A 22,449-nucleotide genomic window follows, 5' to 3' on the forward strand; every position below is an offset into this window, starting at 1 on the left:
TGTCGCCCCTGTCACGGACATAGATTGATCTGGTCAACTCCGTGACACCTTTCTACATCTTACATTTTATCTAGAGCTATGAAACAATACTTTCTTTAAACTCTAGATAGAAGGCAATGCAATAATATGAAGTTTTAAATTCATTTATCAACTTCAAATCATTTTCTGTTCAGTTGCTACCTTGTTTCCCTTTGAACAAAAAGCAAATTTGATCTTACTTACTTTTCCTGTACAAACTGGGATACTAATAACAAACTGCCTTATACTGCAGATTGCACACGTTCTTCTCACACAATTAGTTTCTCCATCTTGAAGAAGTAGGCTGTTGAGTCCTTAGCATACCTAGAGATATGACTATGTCAGTTCAGTACAGGGAGGATTAATAAAGCTCATATAATTGCAGTTAGGAGTAGATTGATGTTATCAGTGCTTCATATCTCATTTTCTACATAAGAAGAACTTCAACAAGCTGAATTCAAATTACAAGCATAACTGAAGATTCCAATTGGCTGATGCTTGAAGACTGATTAAGTCTCCCACTTAGTCTAATGAATCATTACTTTATCAAATAACAATAGGGATTTACAAGAGGCCTAGATACATGGTTGTATCTAAGCGCATTTTATAATATTTTTAAAAAACACAATGAAGTTTTCTTCTATAAATAATTTCATTGAGATTAAACAAGTTACAAACAGTAGGTTAGTCAGCATCAGAAATTCCCATAGGAGAAAAAGTCTTCAAACCTTTTGGCTTACCGAACAAGGACTCTGAAAGTGTTGCATTTTATCTATTTCTCACAACTGTGACAGGACAGAAAAGCTATCTTTGATGTAACCAGGTCCTCAACCCTAAAGTGTTATAAAGTGAAAGCTAGTACATTGAATTTGCATTAAATATACAGTGTGCTGCAAAATTATTAGTAAATTTCATTGTCTGTTCTAAGTCTGCATTTGAGAACAATTTGTTTGGACTGGATGATCTTTTAGGTCTTTTCCAACCTTGGTGATTCTGTGTTTTATAGTGAAATTGAAAATTGGCTGAGTAGAGCCTTTGGAGGAAAGGATCAAATCTTTCCGTCATACTTAAACAGCATCTGATGTGGCTGCAGCCTAGAGATACTATAAGAGCTGCAGAAATTTAATGTTGCATGAAGTTATGCATGTGCACATGACACGAGTTTAAGTAGGGACTTAAAATTATAGCCATACAGATAAAAGGAGCATAAACAAGAGGGAGCAGAGGCACCTAAAAATCAGTGTGTTCTCCGTGATCACAAAGGACATGCACTGCACAGTTGGTTCACACCTCAGTGGTTAATGGAACCTCACAGGAAAGGTGATGAAAGACTGTAGTAGTGTAGGACAAGGGGTAATGGTTTCATGTTGAAAGCAGTTAGATGTAGATTAGTAATTAGAAATTTTTTACCACAAAGGTGCTGAGGTGCTGGAAGTGGTTGCCCAAAGTGGGCTCTCCTTAGCCAGGTTGGCTGGGGCTTTGGGGCAGTGTGATCTAGTGGGAGATGTCCCTGCTTCTGGCAGCGGGATTGGGGGTTGTACAAAATGATCTTTAAAAGTCCCTTCCAACCCATTCTGTGATTCTGTGATTGAATCCATGTTTATACTTCCTTATCTATTATGTGATTAACAAGTCACTTTCCCATCTGCAAGATTTTCACATATCTCGTCATTCCACCTGGTTCTGGAGATAAGGGCTCTGCAGATGTTCTGGCAAAGATAATGTTCTGAAAAGGAAGTGTAGTCAAATGGCTTCGTGAAGACTAATGGGAATATTTGTCAGCCTTGGATTTTCATGTGTCCTTAGACTAACTGATTGTTTGATTCTTCTGCATTGTGTAATGTAGTGGTTTTCTGTATCTGCTTCTGTGTTTTGTTATGTCTTGTTCATAAAATACTTGGTTCAACGGAAAGGAAGGTGAGAAAAACCACTTTCTTGGCATCTCAGAATGCATGCCACTGGCTGGCTGAGAGACTTGTATGACATCCTATGAAAAATTGTTGGAAAAAATTTCCAAGCTGTCTAATTTTTCTGTCTGTCATGTGAGCAGTCAGGCAAAGTTTTCTAAGCTTGCCTTTTTTTGCACAACTGTTAATATAACTGTTCTTTTCTACTATCACACAGTTTTTCCCCAAGGTCAGGGAATATGTAGCAGTGTAACATACACTTGGGAATCTGATAGGATTCCAGTACAAGAAGGTGATTTCTTTTGATCAATGTCTTTGTGTCTCTCTCCCTGTTCTGTACAGCCTTGCGGAGTCGATCAGGGCGGTCCATCATCAATGGAAACTGGGCAATTGATCGACCTGGAAGATACGAAGGTGGTGGGACAATGTTCACTTATAAGCGCCCAAATGAAATATCCAGCACTGCAGGAGAGTCCTTTTTAGCTGATGGTCCAACAAACGAAGTCCTCGATGTCTATGTAAGTTTCTTGTAGGATAATGTTTCTGAGGAAAAAAAAAATTGTTTGGTGTTCACATGCAACACTTTACTGCATTCAATACTAACACTTGTAACTGTTTTGTTTTTTATTCTTGCAACACAATTTTGGGTATTTTACTATCTCTTTCACATAATGCTCTGAGCTGATGTTTAAGTTTTTATTGCTATCTGACTGATGCGTAATATATGATGATCCAGGAAGAAGTGGATCAGGAAATGGATTAAGGAGATATTTTCAAATAAGTATCACAAAACAACTTCAGTTGAAGTATAAAATATCTTAATGTTTAAATTTATACTTGGTATATTTTTTTTCTTTTACAGTGAGTATAATAAAGCTGGCATGATGGACACAGCTTTATTAGTTTTGCTCGGTGTCTGCTACTGTGGATTGTGAAATCTAATTTGACTGGACTGTTATCTGAGATGTTTCTTGTAGATATGAGAAATATTAGAATTCATTATAAGCTGACAGCATAGCGTCTTCCTGTCTTTCCGTATTTGTCTTTCCATATTTATCTTCCCATACTGTACTGGAAGAGAGCTAGCTAAAAGAAATCCAAGGGTAAGAATGACCCAGCCTCTTTTACGAGTTTGAAATATGTAGTCACACAGATACAATGTCTTCAGTCTTTGTCCTGCATGTAATTGTTTTCATCTCTACTCTACATTTTTACTCTGTGTAGAAAAATGGAAAGATTTGCAGATGGTAACTCCAAATGGATTGTTGTTCCTATTTGCTGAGACCATGCAGTCTTTCTTCCTTTCTCAATTAAGATAAAATAAGGAAAAACACTCTGTAAGTTACAGCAGGTTTCATTAGCAAGATGGTAAGAAGTGCTTTACAAGTGTGAGGTGTGCATTGCTTCAAAGACTTTGGTCCTCTATCTCAAAAGCAACAGTGCTGTATAATTCCATCCTCCTTATGGGAAAGCTATTACAATATATTCGTAGGGACTTCATCAGTTAAGCTCACTCTAATGTGCCTGTAAGCTGTTGTAGAAATGTGGTGGAAAAACCATGGAAACAATTGGGAAGCTGATCCTGGAACCATCTTAAGAAGAGGGTCCTGATGCAGGAAGGTGAGGAGTACTTGGCAGCCAACTCCTCAGTGCTTGGTTCTCTCAGCACGAAAGACAAAGAAGGTGTATTTTTAAATAACAATGTAATGTTAGGAGGACCAACCCTTACAGAAAATTCTCCAGATAACATATCATCAAATGGCTTAAAGTAGATGATCTCTAAGGGACATGGTTTACAGAATTGTTTAGCTATTATACTTGAAAAGGGAAAAGTGATTCTAGGATAAGGGAAAAGAAAGGTCTGTGTCCTTCGTTGATGTTAATTGGTGTGACAAATTATTGAAAGCCTGAAGCATAAATCTACTGTAGGTCATATAGCCAGTGGCATAGCGTGATTCCTTGCCTTTTGGCTTGTGGTTTGTTAGGACCAGAGAACTACTGCAAGCTCTGGGGTTTCATTTATTTATTTTAAAACAGATTTTAAGTTAAAGTGTACTTTGGACCTTCTACCCCTCAGAGAATCTAGGACTTTTAAAGCAGTAGAAGCAGTTCTGAAGTAATCAAAGCTAAATGAGTGAAGTTAGCAGCTGATGACATCTGTGCATTTCTGGTATGGGTGTTCTGAGGCTCTCAGCAGCAAAGCCAGTAGGGAACTAGAGTATTCTGCTATCAGTTTTCAAAACTTTCTTAATGTCATATCTTCTTAGGCTTCATTATGCCTGCCTACTTAGGTAAGCACACAAGAACTGCCTTTGGAGGTGTGCTCATGTCAACTTGCATGGTGCTGTTCAGCAGCCTTCTGAAAACACTTGCATTTGTTTTCATATTAAAAGCAGCGAAGTTTAAGGTTCCCACATATGTTCATAAAGAACACTTGAAAGAGTTGTTGTGGTTTGCTATAAAGCAGTGAGAAGGGACTGTGTCTGCAAGTACATTACGTCTTCATTCACTTGCAAATGGCCATGCAGGAAAGATGCCTCTCCAGTCACCCTGATAAGTATGGGGGCCTTTATAATCTGTTCACTTAAGCTTTGTTGAGTAATGCATATGATGAGACTATTAGTAACTTAGCTAGCTGGCTGTTGAGACACCACTGAGTGGTGTAGGGGTAGCTGCATGATGATAGAACAAACTGTTTGATTTGCACGTGCTCCGTTTGGTATATCTGATAAACCTTTAAAAAGGCGGCTTGATCTGTAGATCAGAGTGTGTGGCACTTGTTTTTCTCTGCTTTGTTTTTTTCTTGCTCATATTTTCTGAGGCATCTGCCAAGCTCCCCCTGTCAGTGTTTTGGTGACTGCCCAGGCCAGGGTGGGTCCTGCCCACTGCAGCTGCGCTCAGCTACAGCCTGTCAGACCTGTGGTTTTTATGGAAGGTTTAGAGAAACAGTTTATGTGCCATCACAAGCTATCTCAGTTTGCAAACATAGTCACCTTATTTTTTCACTTTTAAACACGATCATTAAGCATTGTTTCTGTAATAACCAATGATAAATAATGTTACACAGTTGATCAGTTGAAGTCCATTTTTCAGCGTTAGCTATATAACGATTGGAAAAAGCTAATAAATGGCTGCTTTTCTTTTTAGATGATACACCAGCAGCCTAACCCAGGTATACATTATGAGTATATCATTCCAGGAGACAATGTCATCAGTCCTCAGTTGCTTGCTCACAGGAGGCCAGGTAAAACGCCAGTATTTCCTATTACTAAGCACATTCTATTTCCTGATAAACTAATGGAGAAATCCGTACCATTAAGTACAGTGTAAACAATTTGCGAAAGGCCCAGAATTTCACCTTTCTCATTGAAATAGAAGTCTGCATAGATTTGTTAAGTGAATTTCTGCTGACCTGAGTAGCTGGGAATCTCATCATACATTTCTATTTTCAGCAACAGTTTTGTTCTTAAAATGTTAACTGTATGCTTTACTTGATTGTTGTAGTTGTTACAACTGGATTGTTGTAGCCGTGTCTCAGAAATTAGATATTTCTTTTCAGAGTTTGAGCTAATTTAAAACAATCCTTCTCATTTTCATTTTCTTCTCCCAACCAGAGAGGATGAGAGATAAAACTGGTACCTCTCCAAGCTAGAATTTGGACAGATTATGATCTTGATTCTGAGCTGTGGAGAGGTGTGCTGTGTGTACCAATAGGAAGTTCTGAAGGACAGTAGGACCAAACTCACTTGTAAATTTTCTACTTTTACTGTTCATGCCTTGACAAATTTCTAAGTTTTTATGCAGGCTGTTCGTACTGAAGGACAGCTGTACAGTGATGCGAGGAGACACAGAATACAGAGTATGTTACAAAAAATGCTTTGGAAAACGTTGACAGGGAGCATTAATTCTACAGTGTGATTGGAGAGTCTTCTGTTCTTAAAGTGTTTGCTGGCTAAGACTTGGCTGTTTTAGTATAAAACAACACAGTCTTCATAGACCAATGTTAGAAGTCTCTGCATAAGAAATAAAAGCTGCTTTCATGCTTAATGATACTCCAGTGTACTGATTATTAGTGGATGAAAACAGACTAGTTGCACGTGAGGTTCATTATGTTCCTTTCTTTTCAATACGCTTTCCATCATCAGGGGAGCCCTTGAATGGTCAGTTAGAAATGCCTGAAAGTACAAATCACAATGAGGAGGATTTGCACAGGGAGACAGACACTATCACTGGACAGTCAGTTGGAACTTTCCCAGTTATTCAGCCAGGAAGATTTCCTTCTCATCAGCCAGAAAACCAGGTGCCTGCTGTGCAGCTATCAAGACAAAACCGAGAATACAACTGGAAACAGATTGGAAAAACTGAGTGTACCACTACATGTGGGAAAGGTAAGTGCTTCATATAGCATTCACAGAAAATAGATACAGCAGAATTCTGGTGTTGGAGAGGAGAAATGTGGAAATCTGTATTATGAAGTGCACTTCAATAAAACAATTTAAAAAACTGAAGTACAGAGTATATAAATTAAAAGAGAATGCAGCATTTGCTTCTGGAGGTGAATATTTCAGGATTTTTTGTCAGGCTGCTCTTTTACACCATTGATACACAGCAGCTTTCCTCAGTGCTCTTTGTCATTCCTTGTACTTCAGTTTGGCTTCTCCAGCTTTTGTCTGATACACTCTTCATGCTTTTTGTATCTTTGTCTACAGTTTTCTGATCTTTACAGGACAGTTTTGCAGGGCTTCCATCAGATCTTTACCTCCTTGAATGTTACTGGAACAGAAATGAGGTGTTTTCTTAGCTTTCCCTACAATGCTGTGCTGTACTTTCTATGTACTAAGCACTTTACTTAATATTACAATGTAAGCAGTATAGCTTTCAAGTATGTTTGGAAGTTTTGGATAAAAACTTAGTGTGAATTTCCTCTTGTTACGCTGTGCTTGTGATGCTTTTTCTTTCTGTATCTGTTTTGGATTCTATTGCTATAAAAAGCTTATATTGCAGAATTTTTTGCCATCTATCATCTAATTTTCATTTCAGGGTCCCAGTACCCAGTTTTCCACTGTGTCAACAGAGTCACACATGAGGAAGTTCCTGAGAATTACTGTGACAGCAGCACCAAACCTATTCCAGAAGAGGAGGCCTGCAACATTTTCCCATGTCCAGCTTTGTAAGATACTGTGATTTAAGTCAAGAGAAATAATCCAGTGTCATTGCAGTTTTGCAGGAGAACATCTGGAGTAGGAAACGAGTTTGAACTTCTAGGCACTGTGCACTTAACATTATGAAGTGCAGAGTGTATTTTTTCCTTTAGTGATTTGTCTTCATCCATTTTCACTAGCAGTAGCATTCAGAGGAGTCAAAAGGGAAGTTGTCACCAAGTGAGCCCAGTAATTTCTCAGTTTTGTGTGGTTATTCAGGCATACACGTTATACCTGTGGTCTCTTTATGGGAATCTTCTTTATACCAAGTGACAGCCTTCTGCAAATACTTGTCTAAAGAGGCTCTGTAGGTTACATCACCTCATGTGGGATCGGTGGGCTGCAGTACCTGCCTGTTCATTGCATGGTGCTGTATTTAAAGATGAGATTTACCTGGTAGAACTCACAACAGCCCCCTCATAAACGTGACCTCTCTTCTGGAATTCAGTAGTTGTTCAGCTCTGCTCGAAGACTGGATTTAAAAGTGGTAACCATTGCTTCTAGAGCTCCCAATATCACAGGCTCAGATGTGATTCCTGTGGAGCAATTTACTTGGAGATTTTTTCTATTGTAAATCATTTTTCTCAAGTTTTTCTTTTTGACAACTCATTAATTCCTTTTTTTCTTATTTCATTTTTTTTAGAGATCAATATCAAGAATATAAACAGAGATATGTAAATATTATTTTAAAATAATATTTGTTTGTAATTTTTTAATATCAAAATGCAAATACTAGAAAGAGCACAGGGATTTCACTCATTCTCCACAGGAGTTCCGTAATAAAATGTTTGAACTATTCAGATATTTCCCTTCCTTATGTGTTATGCCTGAAACTAAAATTGAACAGGGAAAATGTAATGTTTATACAAAAAGATTAAAGAAATGGTGTGAAATCTGTGTTGTAATTAGAAAAATGTATCTAGGGATTTTTTCTTCTCTCCCTGGAGGTGTTTGAGGCCAGGTTTAATGGGGCCCTGGGCAGCCTGCTCTAGTATTAAATGTGGAGGTTGGTGGCCCTGCATGTGGAGGGGTGGTTGCAGATTCATGATCATTGTGGTTCCTTCCAACCCGGGCCATTCTGTCATTGTGTGATTCTATATTCAATGATCATTTGCCATTTTGGTTTTATTGTTGAATTAATGCCTATATGGAATAAGTAATTTTTGTGAGCCTTTGCTGAACTGAGTTCAGAAAACAAAAAAATGCAATATGATTTAAATTTTTAGAAGGTATCATTAAGGCACAAATATATATTATAGATAGATTCTTTAAAACTAAAAAAAAAAACCAAAACAAAACAACACAACTATTAGTGACTCGGTGTTTGTAATATGCTTTGAAACGTGAATTGTGCAATCTGAACACGTGCTTATTAGTACCATCCATTACAGCTAGATTGTTTGTAGGATATAATGTTATCTTCATAAGTGATTGTTTTGCATGCAGAATTTTAAGTATCATCTCAATTAGAATCATGTCCTTAGAGTGTTACTGGGATTAGCATTAGATTAATCTTAGGAATCTTATGAAAAAGCTGCTCTTTTTTTTTTTTTTTATTCCCTTTTTTCCCTTTCCCTCAGTTGGGACATAGGGGAGTGGTCTGAGTGCAGCAAAACATGCGGCCTTGGCATGCAGCATCGACAGATCTTATGTAGGCAAATATATGCCAACCGTACCTTGACAGTTCAGCAGTACCGCTGCCATCACCTGGAGAAACCAGAGACCACCAGCACTTGCCAGCTGAAGATCTGCAGTGAGTGGCAGATTAGGACAGAGTGGACTTCAGTAAGTATGACTGATCAGTTTGGAGCATAAAAACCTCAGAAAAGAATAAGTATTTTCTCAAACGTATCAGCAATTAAAAAGTAAATTTGATCTTCTTTAAAGCAAGGAAGCAGAATGTGAACAGCCCCAGAAATAAGGAAATATTAGTTCAGAAATAACCTGCGTGATTGTGACAATTAATGTTTTTCTAAAGGTGAAAAAGAGTGGTTGTGTAGAACAAAACACACAGATCTCTATGCACAGAAGCACTTAAGCTTTCTGAACAATGATTGCTTTTTAAAAATACTCTATGAAATGAAGTTAAAAGAAGGCTAGTAGGTTTGCCTGTGGTGAAAAACTGATGGCTTTTCTTAGCATATGGAGTTTAGTTAGAGGACTGATTTAACCTTATGTATGTGTTAAGTATAGAGACAGTCAGTAGTAATTGGTTTGAGGCTGTGCTGAGGTTCTCAGATAAACATGAATAATACAGTTTTGAGCTTTAATTTCTTTGTTGTTTACAGAGTTTCTGGCCAACGTGACAACCATCCTCAATACTTCTATGGCCATTGTAGGGAGGGGAAGTATTCCAGTGTGTTAGGTGTAGTGATAAACAAATCTCTTTCAGTTAGACATGAAACAAAGCAAAAAACTTTTACAGAGCTGCTGAGTTGTGTGAATAGACAGACCATGAAAAGTTCCAGAAGAAAAGAGAGCAGAAGGCCTTACCTTTTAACAGGGATTCAAAAGATGTTTTTCTTTTCAATTCTCTACCTTTGTGTCTGTGTATAGACCAAGATCAAAATTTTGCAGAGTACGTCACTGTGTTATTCAAATACCAGCAGCTCAGTTTGATTAGATACAGAAAGGCTCATTGCAGATAGGATTTGATTTTATGTTTTTCAAATATATCTACATAGTATGCAATAGAATGCTCAGACTGAAAATACAGTTTTGAAACTACTAACTGGTTTCTATCCCCCGTTCCTAAATCTGAGATGGTTCTCTGAGTATGTTATTATCAGTAAATGAGCTGTGTATGAAGTGATAGATCTTGTATAGAGTCCTGATGCAAACTACTGTTTGTTACAGTGTTCAGTACCTTGTGGAGTGGGGCAGAGGACTCGAGATGTGAAATGTGTCAGCAACCTTGGAGACGTTGTTGATGATGAGGAGTGTAACATGAAGCTGCGGCCAAATGATATTGAGAACTGTGACATGGGACCTTGTGCTAAGAGCTGGTTTCTTACAGAATGGAGCGACAGGGTGAGGCTTCTCATTGTCTTTATGTACTGCAAAATCTTCTAAAACAACTTAAATGCATCAGAATTTAAAAAATATGTAAATGTATCTAGCCATAGAAGGAGTGAACGTATTATCTATGTTTGTGTTTGATCTGTAGAATAGGCAAGAATGTACAAAAAACAAGGATCTCAAAGGCACTTTGAGTTCATGTTAGATACAAGAATGCATAGATCATGAGTATGTGGCTGAACATCTGGATTTAGCATTGATCTGTGTCTGAGCTTCCCAAAATACTGAGTGAGCTGAGATTTATTGCTCTGCCTTGCTTAGCCCCAAGTCTTAAGCTTCAGATCTTAGGAGTTTCCCTACTGTTTCTATAAGTGATGGAAGTTTGAGGTCTGATGTCTGGCTTTAAGTTGAAGCCATAAAACAATTTTCCTATAGCTTTTAAAAGAGGAGAGCAACTTCACAAACTCAGGAAAGGTTGAATTGAGACTTTCTGTATTTCATGAATATCTGTATTTTTTAATTCCAGTGAGTCTGACTCTGAGCATGAAAACCATACAAAGTGTGGTGATGTACCTTGTTTTGTTTCACGTCTGGGTTCCAAGACGTTGTTCACTGTTGGTACTCGTGCTTTCATTAAAAGGCTGATGAACTTAAGCTAAGACAAAATTGGTATTTTGATCTTTCTCATGGATGACAGCATATCAGATTCCATCTATCCACAAGCCAAGTTTTCACTCTCTATGAAATCCTGATTATATCTCCCTTTTCTTTGACTGATTGTTTTGGCAGGCAAATAATTTCACTTACAGAAACATGACGATTTCTTAACTTCACAGGTTCATTATTTATATGATTTTAGTAGAATCTCCAAAAACCAGGATAATATACAAATCTGGGCACTCAAAAGATCTGCATCACCTTTCAGATGTAGAGAAGGGTGAGGAACTTCACAAATTATAACGATGTTAGAAAGACTGATCAAGTTTTGCTAAAATTAGAGACCTGCAAAACTTTCAACCTCCAGACAACTCAAATACATTTTATTAAGAAAAGATCTTTTCTTGCGTAGCAATGGCAGGAAGTTATCAATGGAATTACAGATGTTAGTGGAAATGGGAAAGATTTTACTGTTGAGTAAATGACTTATGGGGGAGAGGAGGGAAAATATTTGCAGCTACCATCATCAGCTAATGCAGTTCTATCACATAAAGCACACACATTCCAATGAAGTTTCTAGAATCCATTTTTTTTTGTTATCCCACACTGACATTTTGTGTGCTGCAGAATTAAAAATACTTTCTGTAGCTGATAGCTGGGACTGCAGAATGTTACTATGCTTATTTGTATGTATTAAATGAGACATAAAAGTGAAGTAGGTAATGTAGAAAATACCAGAGTTTTTTCCTACAACAAATTTCTTAGGGTCAAAGAGTAAATAATGGATTTTTTACCTTCTCAGATTTTATAAGTGAACAAATTAATTACTTCCAAATGCTTGCTACTGTTGCTGGCAATATTCACCATCGTTTCTGCCAGCAATTCGTTTGGAGTTTGTTTCTAAAAGAAGAATGGAAGAAACAGCTCATTTCAAGAGAGAAAAAAAAAAAAAGAAAGAAAAAAAGATTAAGACTGGAATGTGCAGAATCACACATGTCGTGGAGTGAAAATGGGCATTCCTGGTTGTATGGGCTTTGTGTGTGTAATCTCCCCAAAAAATTCTTTAAAAAATACTTCAAGCCAAGCCACATTTCAGCAGTAAGCATAGATCAGTGATGGGCAGCCCACAAATGGTTCAGATAAGCAGCCAAAAGTTCAGATGGTTAAAGAAACCTTGTTCAAACCTGTTGAGTCTGCAAAACTGTGGTGGAAATGTCACAAGAACAGACCTTCATTGTGAGATTTATTACATGCTTACTTCAAGGCCCAGATGTAAATACCACAGAACAGTCTCTCCCATTGTGTTTTGACATTATGGCTGTGGCCAGAAATGAGAGGTAAAAGAATCTATCTTGACTTTTGAGAACACAAAGTTTAAAATGGTTGAGCTTAAACTTGATTAGAAGTCATAAGAGAAGGCCTGATCCATACTTTCCTGATCCTGTTTTGCAGACACTTAGTGTCTACTGGTGCATATGCAGCAAGCAGAGCAGAGGCGGGTTAAGTGCATGCTTTCTCTTTCAGCACAGGATAGATCAACGTTGCCCATACAGAATTATGCAATGAATGGGGTATTTCAGTAGAGATGTGGTTAATTTTGAAGCCTCAAGAAAGACAGTTTGTTAACATAAAAATGATGCTGTGCTTTACTGCTGGTGTTCTAAATTTCTCAATTTGATAACTGAAAGCTGTTTATCCTTAAAAAACAAACTGTTGTATGAGGGCTGCTCCAAAAGTAATGCCTCCTGTTTTATGATGTTGGTTCATTATGGCAGATGTGGATGTTGGTGGTGTGCCAGTAGAGGGTGAACCTTCCTACCAATATTCTGTGACAGTTTGCCATGTGATAGATGACAGCAGAGGGGCAGCTTGACAAGATGGTATCTGACATGGTAGTATGAATGATGCAAAGAGATGGAATTGAATTCCTTCATGCAGAAAAAAATGCAACCATTGACATTCACTGACATTTGCTGAATGTTGATGGAGACCAAGCAGTGGATGTGAGCACAGTGAGGCAGTAGAAGATGCATTTTAGCAGTGATGACAGTGACAATGGGGCGTCTCCGATGGTAAAAGACTTTGTGAACATGGCATGCAGGCTGTTGTTCAGCACTGGCAAGAATGCATAGCTAATGGTGGTGACTATGTTGAAAAAGAGTGTTTTGTAGCTGACAATTTTCTCCATCAAGTAGTGTTCTTGTGCTTTTTGTATCAGTTCTACTTTCCGTGGAAATAAATAGGATACTTAATTTCGGAACAACCGACATATTTGCTATAAATTACAAGTTCTTTTATTTGTCCTTGAAGTAGTTGTAAATACTGTATCCTCATATTTCCCAGGATCTATTTGAAACAGACTTTTTTTACTCATTTAATTGGGAAAGAAAGAGTACAGGCTAAAAGTCTCTACCAAGACTCATCTGACTTTGTACGTGCCCATATGTGGTACATTTATTTCTGTATCTTCAGTATAAATGAAGAGGATTGGCTTTAGCTTCATGGCTTTGTCTTCTACATTATCTTTAAATCTATTTACCTTTAGGCAATCTAGGCAAACCTTCATGATGTACTTAAATGCATTTGTGTAAGGATGGCTTCCTGTTTCATGATTCTCTTAGGATGGAATGCTGAATTAAAACTGCAGAGATCCACCAAACTGCATGCTTTAATCAGCAGAGTAATGCCAGTGAACCTTACTGAACTCGGCAGCAAAACTAGATTGACTGGAGTTGATGAGATTGTTGCAAACATTTCACATGACTGATTGTTTGACAGCTCTAATTTCTGGAATGATTACTTCTCCCACGGCTCAGAAGCAGAAAACTGGGTCCTTCTGATTTACAGCAGTGGGAGATTCATCAGTGTTTTCTGCCAACTATCTGCAGCATTCTCTTCTTGCATTTTTATTCATTGCTGTCTCCTCTGTTCATTTGTTTGTCATTTTAGATTTACAGCATTCTTAGAAAAAAAGCCAAAGTACATGTTAATGAGATTCTGAGGCCAAAATAAACTATAAAGAAGAAAGAAAATGTTACTCATCAGGAATCACAATCCAGAATGATCAAACACATGCTCTGCATTTCAGTTTTTTTAAAAGGAGTAACTGCAATGCTTCCAGTATGCTACAGAACACTTCTGTATATCTTTCGTTAGAGAATTACAGTGTGCTTTCTAAAAATCAGTGCCTTATTCCTCACACACCCACAATGTTACCTAACTGGTAAAGGTGGGCATGTTGACCAGTCAAAGGTGGAACCACTGGAGCATATTGCAGCTCACACTCTTCTTTCCCAGTTTTTTATTAAAATCCGTAAAGCTCAAGTAAAATCTCCTAGATCCTGAAAAGATAAAGGCAAAGAGACCACCATGGAGCTTGTGCAAGTGTTTTGCTAGGTTTTATTATCGCTGTTTCCAATTTAAACTGAAAACAAAACTAAATATCACTTTGTGTGGATTTCATGTGGAAATCACATGAAAGCAGAAGTTCCCTATGCATAAATTTGTGACTAACCTCATGATTTGCAGAATGAAATGCGTAGCCAGGAGAGTTTTGAAGGAGACACCGATAGAAGAGTGGCCAAAACCTACAGAGAATGTTTTTTCTTCTCCTCAGCTGATCTCTCTTTGACAAAATTCATTTGCTTTAGACTTTCTAAACTACTTCTAACGGCCAAAACCAAAGTGCTTTGCTTAAAGGTAGATAAGGGAACTCTGGTGAATGTGCAGTGCTGTCATATCTTTGGTTTTAAAGGAAATTATGCAGAGATTAGAATTATAGTAAGGCAGGCTAGTATTTAATCACACAACAATGACATTAATTACAAAGATACCTGGTGTTCACAAAAATACTAAAAATACTTCTAATGTTTGTATAACCTGCTGTTTCATGTCTCCCAGAAATCAAACTAAATCAAAATCATGTATGAAGGCACTGCTGTTTCCAAGGTCAAATATTTTAAAATCTATTGTTCTGTTTTTTCCTACCACTATTATGCCTATCACTGGATCTCTGTCTATTCACCTGTCAAGAGACCCATATAAGCCTTCATCTTGTTTTGGGAGATCTAACACATGGATGGGACAGCCTTTTACTTCAGTAACCATTGTTTTCTCCTTGCTGCCTTACTGGCCTCATTCAAGCAAATTGATGTCATCATCCAGAGCCCAAAACTGACAGCCTTCTTCACTTTTTACCTCTTTGAATGTGTTTGAATATATCTGAATGAATGTGCTCTCTTTCTTATATCCTATTGGAAGTTAGATTTGCCCATATACTCAACCGTACTAAATTTACTGATGCTCCAGTGTGGAAGTAGAAATCAACTCCAAAAGCCTTCTCAGCAGCATTAATTATTCAAGCCCAACTCTGTAGTGACATATGTAACCTGTTTCTGGACTTTGAATTTTGATTGCTTTCTATAACTCATTAAGTTTGTGCATAGATGCTCACTGTAGGGTTTTAGATAAATAGATAAAAAGCCTTCTGCTTTGTCCAGTTTGGTAACCTGAAGTGAAACATGATGTGAAAGTCACCACGGCAGGGGCCTTGCCAGCTAGGGCCACAGCATCCCAGTTCGGTAGCCAGAGCAGCCAGGTGCACAGGAGAGTTCAAAAGAGAGAAGATCACGGTGATGAGGCAGGTCCAAGCTCAAGATGAGAAATTAATCCAAGTTAGGTCCACTGACAGCAACCAGAGTCAGACATAGACCAGAGATTGCTAGGCAGGTCCATGGTGAGGAGACAGGGTTCAGATCAATCTGGGAAGCAGTTCCAAGGGTGAAGGGTCAGTGAGGCCCATGGCAAAGCTGTGGCTGAGGACAAACACATTGGAATAGAGCTCAATGGGAGTCCCTGGGCCCATGAGCTGGGGGTGTAGGTGGAGACCGTGGGCAAGGCTTGTAAGGGCCGATCAGCCCTATGGTGCTCTGAGACATCCTCATCACTTCAAAGGCTGGTGCTGTCTGTTCTGAGCTGGAATACTTCAGAGTTCATTAGTAATATGTAACTAGCAACAGTGTTAGCAACCACTTAAAAGGAAAATATCAGTGCATATGTGGAAGCAATCATGGTCCCACTGAAGTGTCTAAGCATATTTCTAAACTTCTGTTACCTTGGAAGGATAGTCTGCTGGACTAAACTAAATGCAGGATGAGTTTGACGTCTGATCCAGCGTCTACTGTATATGTTGATGCACTCTGAAGGGAAATCATTTAAGTAACAGTATCTTAAAGTTTGGCAGTACATAAGGATACTTCAGACACAACCCTCATTTTTTTTTCTTTTTTTCTTTTTTTTTTTTAAGAAATCAAGACCGTTCTCAACAATGTTAATGTTCTTTGCGTCCCATGTCTTGGAACTGTGGCTGGAACTGAGCTTCTGAAATCATGGCTCTTAGTTTTGTACTGATAAACCAGAGCTTACAAAATCACTGTAAAATGTGTTATCTGAGAGAATAATGACTGCAGCCTTTTCAGAAAGCAAATAATGCTAAGATGTTTCATAAATCGGTCTTCAATTTCATTTTTTGCAGTAGTGTAACATCGACAGTATAATGCATTTTAAATACTGTATTACCAGGCAGGCGTAGTAGGCAAATCCTGCCCAAATTGGGAAATGTTTTTCAGGAACAAAATTGGCTATAACTGGGCAGAAGAACTCTGGAGTTGGATGGTAGGTTTGTTTCTGATTCTTTCCCATGAGTTATACTTGTCCCAGTGGAGGGCAATGAGTAGTACTGATGCATTAGTGAAAGGGAACTGGCTTAGTTTCAAGGCTTTTACTAGCTCAGCCATTCCCTGTGGAAGGGACAAAATTTCAGGCTTCCACTTACGGTTTTTCAAGTTAGCAGCAACTAGCCTCATGTTCTTGGTCTGATGTCAAAATTGTTTTCTGGCAGCTGTCAGAACATTGATATCTTTTTTATTCTTTTTTTTTTTCTTTTAATGGGGATGGAAAGCTTCTAAAACTGCACTGATGAAGGAAGGACAACCAGGAAGACAGGAAATGACAGACTCCTTAAATTAGGGAGGGTGTTCCACAGGCGAACCTTTTTGGAGGAATTTCTGCCAATTAAAGCAAGAAAGTGAAACAAAATATCTTTAATAATATGATCAGAAAAGAGAAGTTGCAGATTGTGAAAGCTCTTTTCAGGTTTTGTAACAAAACATGCCATACTCTGTTAGGCTGTGGCAGTCACAGTGTATTAATGTGACAAATCAATGGCACAAAACTGAAGATAGTGGGTGTGTCAATTGCAGAAACTAAAGGGAGAGGAATATTATCCAAACACTCCCTGCTAAATTCCTTGAACTTTGGAAATCATGGCTTTCACAGGGAAGATTTTTATTGGAAGGAAGAAAAAAAAAAGGGGGGGGGGGGGGGTAGGGAGATGGGTGGAAACCTTAACTCTGAAACATGCAGGTTTATATTTGCTGTATAAATCCTCTGAGGGTAGCTAACCTGTAGTAAAATCTTATGGTCGAGGGTGGGGCAATCCAATGCCTTCCCATTTGGAATTTCCTTTGATATGTAAGCCCAGTTAATACATAATCATTTAAAACATAATACTGTGGGGATTTTCTGGATTAATTTATTGACTAAACTTATTCTCAGTTCTGTTTTGTTTGCAAGGCAAAAAAATTAGATTGTCAAATGGAAATTACTGTACAAATAAGAAGAGTATTTGCAGAGTAGATGCATACCTCTCTGTGCATAATGTATTTGAAAAACTTCCCTGGATAAAATATGAACAGGCAGAAAGCTTATTTCAGTACAGTGGGTTTGAAAGGCAGCCATTTATGAGGCTCAGTTAATCAGTTTACCTAGGAGTGGAACATTTTGAAATAGGTTTAGTTTAGGTTTAGTTTACATAAAGGAGAAAATGTTCAGTGCTAGCACAATGTATATCATCCCAGTATTTGCAAAACGCTGTCAATTTACCTTGGAAAGACCTCCTCAGTCATCAAGTTTGGTTTGCTGAGGAGCTGAGTCTATTTTACTCTGTCTGTATGAAAAATGGAAAATTTTGTTGTGCACCACCAACGAGAAATATGAAGTTCATTATGTTACTTGTAGGAATCATTTAAGAGATGCTCAGTTATTTGATTTTGCAGATGCAGGAAGAAGTCATTCCAAACCGTGAGCAGCTTTTTCCTACTCCGGTGGAGTACATAAGCATATCTTCAAATTCTGAATTTCTAGTCATTTTCTGTATTTCTAGCAATTTTCTAGTTATTCCAGAATTGTAGATTACTAAAAAAGTACTTGTAAGAAGTTTAATTACTTTTTAAAGCTTTCTAGGGATTCCATTTCAGCAAGACTTTGTCCTTGTGTTTGAACGTCTTGTCAAAGAAACTGACGTGGTGACAGGAGGAAATATTTTTCTGTACTGTATCTACTGAATAAATATCACATGACTACATATTTCAGACAAATAACCAGTATTATTTGGTGCTAGTGATTAAAGATTGCTTTGCAGCCAATTGTACGTTGAGTCACTGGTGTCTCTGAGAGGTGGGGAATAGCTGCGTTGGTCGGTCTGCTTATTGGTAGCAGCATCTGCTGTTCTGTACTTGAACTATTGGATGTGAAGCCAGTGGGAGCCAACTCAGTTCTGTGTCTAATTGCCAGTCCTTAGAATTATTCTTACTTTTATTTAAAAAGAAATATCTAGAGCAACATTGATTCACAAAGAACGTTCTGTTCATTGTGAAAGTAATGCATAGCTTCTCCTAACTACTTACTTTGTATCTTAAGAGTAATATCTGACACATCAATCGAACGCATGTTTTCTCCCATACTTTACTCTGCATACTTGTGATTTTCTTTGCACATATAATTGCTTGTAATTATTTACATTCAATTATGTACACACCTTTGAGCAAGCTGCATGTATTTTGTCTTTATTTTCATGGTCTAGAGATAAAATATCAAATGCACTTTCTTGGGCATTACTCTATTCTTGAAATGCCAACAGTTTGATGCTGCCCAGAACAGTAGATATCAGAGTCTTTCCTGCTGATGTAGGTGAATAACCACGCTATAGGGGTGTAGAGAGTCCTGATAAATTGAGTTTGTTGTGCTCAATTTATGAATTGTATACATGCAATCCCAAAATGTGTGACATACAAATCTGCATATCATCGCTATTTAATAAAAGCTTACAAAATTTAGCAGTGAAAATTTGGGAATGGTGAATATTAGTTATTGGGATTCATATGAACAGCATGCAACATTGAATTTAAATAAACTTTATGTTCACTTCTACTAGAACTATACTTAATAACTTCCAATTAGAACATGGTGGGTAACAAATAGTGACCACTAGCGTTATTTGCAGAGGGCTTACCTCAGTCTTTGGAAACTACTTGTCACAGAAGTTTGCATTTTCTACTTACTGTGCTCTTGTGCTCTATCAACTAGCAATGTGGAAAAGTTCCAGGATGGGCAATGCTGTCGTTTTTTTCCCAGTGTCAATGGCACTTACTCAGAGTATTTTCATCTTGTCCTTTTTTATCAGTGTAAGAGTTCTCCTGGCTGACAGCTTGAATGGCCAGAGGAGAAACTCACAGAACTGCTTCCTGAAAAGCTGCTAGTTGAAACTGTCACTTCTCAGATGCATTAATTGATAGGAAAAAAGTGTAAAATTAAAATTGAAAATATTAATAGACAGGAAGATGGAAGGAAAACTAAGAATATTTTTTAAAGCTACAAAAAATATTCTTTTTTCTTCAAGTTCTTTCATTTGTGATTGTAAAGGACAGATACTAGTTGTCCTGTACTAAAACTGTAAGATGATCTGCTGCAATTGAATTACAAGTAAAAGTAATTGATCTTTCATTAATTCGTTTTCCATGGGTGTTGTTCCTTCTCATTTCATTGTGCACTCTGGAAAATGTACTGCTGACTACTTGTTATGTCTTCTCCTCCTCAGTGTTCTGCAGAATGTGGTGATGGGATCCGCACACGTTCAGTGGTGTGTATGACCAATCATGTCAGCAGTTTGCCTCTGGAAGGCTGTGGCAATAACAGACCCTCTGAAACAACTCCCTGTAATAATGGGCCCTGTGCTGGTAAAGTGGAGTGGTTTGCTGGGAGCTGGTCACAGGTAAGCTTTACATTTAACACATCTTTGTGCATTCTGCAGGCATTTTAACAGGAAGATGTGTGCCCTAAGATATTTCTACATCTCTGAGGAATGCTTGGATATCTTTTTTCTGTATTTTACTGAAGTAATGTTCTCTGCTTTTCTTCACCTGCTTTTTTTTTTTTTTTTTCACTTTGATGAAAATAAGACTGTCTTCTTTTCCTCCTTACGTTAATTTTTCTCTTCTACTGACCCAGCATATTTATGAAATGAGATGTCAGAAAGCTGTTAAGTTAGATCCTTTGTAATCATGAATATCTATGGATCTATGGATATAGACAATAGCCAAAAGAGGCGAAATAGTCCATAGCAGTGACTAAAATTGGCTTCTGTTTTGCTGTGCTGAAGAAAAGAACAAGATCTGGTTAGTGGCCAGTATTGTGATGTTCCTTTTTCAAGGTAAATAGTTTCCCTGATCTGCACATCAATGTTCTTTCTCATTCTTACTAAACATTTCTGCTGTCAGAATCAAAGGAATTTCAGAAGCTGACAGCTGGTGCCCAGGCACTGATGTCCCTTGGTGTAGGCTCTCTGAGCTACATGATGGCTGGCACCTATATTTCTTCAAATTCTTAGAGAAAAGTCTCTTGGCTATGCTGTTAACTCACTGCATTTCAGATTCCAGTTGGTAAGGAGTTGGAAATTAAACTGGTACAGCTGAGATGGACATTTACATGCAAATGCTTCCAAGTGTAAGTGATAATTATTTGTGTTGTAGAACAGTAATAATAACTTCAGATATAAAACATGCAATTTTAATAACATAAAATCTGAGCCTTGTTACTTACACTGTTCCATACAGGTGAATAGGAACATTGTACCCATTTGTGTTATCACTGAGAGAAGTGTGCAATTTGGTCATTCTAACTCTCTCCATTCTGATCTGAATAAGGAATTTTCTTTCCTTCTCAATTTCCTGCTCTCTTAAGTCTAATTCACCTTTGTTTGTATGAGATGGCATTATGTTTGATGCATAGCAATGGAACAATGTATTTGCTGTATAATATGTGAAAGAAGTGTCTGACAATGTCTGTTCTACCGGTCAAGTCCTGACTTTAAATACTGCAATGAAAGCAGGCAGTCAGTAGAGCAGAGCAGGGAGCATAGGTGGATGATGTTCTGCATTGCACTTCATTAGACACTGTTGGAAGAACCATTAAAAGAGAGACGTGTTCAGTGTTAAGAGAAAGTGTATTACATTATTTTGTATAGAATTCATCTAGGTGCATTCATTTTCGTTCATGTTGCATTTTGGACAGTATCACAAATTCCACTCAATATGTATATATATAAAAACAGCATTTACATGTTTAGGTCTGGAATAAGCCTTTGAAAGTCATATCCCTTTATGCAACAGAGAAACTCAGAACTAGAACCAACGCATAGACACTTGTAAACATGAAAAGCACTTTGTGGCAGATCAAGGCATTTTCTTTAAGGCAGAAAATGTGGGGATATGTAAAGCTCCAGAACAGTGCTCTAACTTTGGAACCTCAAAGACAGGTTCAGTGCATGCAATCCTGTTTATGAAGAAAGTAAGTTATGCTTCTCTTTTCATTAGAAAGATTCACGTCCATTTCTATTTGTAGTTACAGGTAAAATGAAACTTCCACACTTCTCCAAATGCACCATTGTAGTCATATCTCCTAGTCTTCTCAACAGTAATTAGATATGCATTTTCAGTCTTCTGTAGCACTTGGAACAATTACTGACAGGACAGTTTTAGCCTCTGTAACCATTCTTAAGATTTAAAGTTAAGTATATAATACCTAAAACTTATAATCCATTTTCACTTGATTAATTAAGTCATTACTGTATCCAGTAGCATTTTCTTGTGACTAGTTCCTAACTGTGACTGCCTAACTGGTAGGTACTTATGAAATACTTTACCCTTTACTTTTGTCCTTAAGTCATACATATAGCAGAAATTGAATGAAAGGTATAGTTAAATTAATTTTACTTAGGAGAGGACCTATTAAAAATAGGTGATGAGTTTTGGTTGATGGTAACTAAATATGTAAAAAAAAAAAAATAGGGAGTAAGCAATGGTTTGTTAAGTTTTCCTGGTGAATATTAAGTATGTGTGTGTGTGTATGTGTGTGTATGTATGTGTATTCTTTTATTTAAGGAACAGGTGATGTGGACAAATACATTACTTCTGCAGTGAGTTGAAGGACATAGTAGAATAACAAATCCCACTACTTTTTTGTTCTCTGATACACAGTGCTCTACTGAATGTGGTGGTGGAACTCAACAGAGGGAAATCATTTGTGTCAGGAAAACTGAAGGCAATTTTGATGTTCTGAACCCCTATGAATGCTCATATTTGGAAAGACCTCCCAGCCAGCAATCCTGCTACCTCAAACCCTGTGGATCTAAATGGTTTCATACAGAATGGAGCACAGTAAGTCTGCCATGCTTCTCTATGGCTTGTTTTGTTTGGTGTAAGCGTGCTTACTCATGATTCAGTGGAGCTTATGCTGCAGTTTGAGTTCCCAAT

The 22,449-nt window shown here is 37.7% G+C and overlaps 1 protein-coding gene across 1 annotated transcript in view; it reads left to right on the forward strand.

Moving 5' to 3' along the window:
• Positions 1–22,449, forward strand: part of THSD4 (thrombospondin type 1 domain containing 4) — a 260,599-nt gene that overhangs the window by 229,920 nt on the left and 8,230 nt on the right. Inside the window, exons 9-16 of the mRNA XM_042876137.1 lie at positions 2,268–2,443; positions 5,073–5,169; positions 6,071–6,313; positions 6,966–7,095; positions 8,707–8,911; positions 9,983–10,156; positions 19,737–19,910; positions 22,174–22,353. Of these exons, the coding sequence (XP_042732071.1) occupies positions 2,268–2,443; positions 5,073–5,169; positions 6,071–6,313; positions 6,966–7,095; positions 8,707–8,911; positions 9,983–10,156; positions 19,737–19,910; positions 22,174–22,353 (1,379 nt within the window). The remainder of the gene's footprint in view (positions 1–2,267; positions 2,444–5,072; positions 5,170–6,070; positions 6,314–6,965; positions 7,096–8,706; positions 8,912–9,982; positions 10,157–19,736; positions 19,911–22,173; positions 22,354–22,449) is intronic.

Source organism: Lagopus leucura, unplaced genomic scaffold, assembly GCF_019238085.1.
Source record: "Lagopus leucura isolate 7727_CA_CO unplaced genomic scaffold, USGS_WTPT01 Super-Scaffold_100015, whole genome shotgun sequence".
Classification (NCBI taxonomy): domain Eukaryota; kingdom Metazoa; phylum Chordata; class Aves; order Galliformes; family Phasianidae; genus Lagopus; species Lagopus leucura.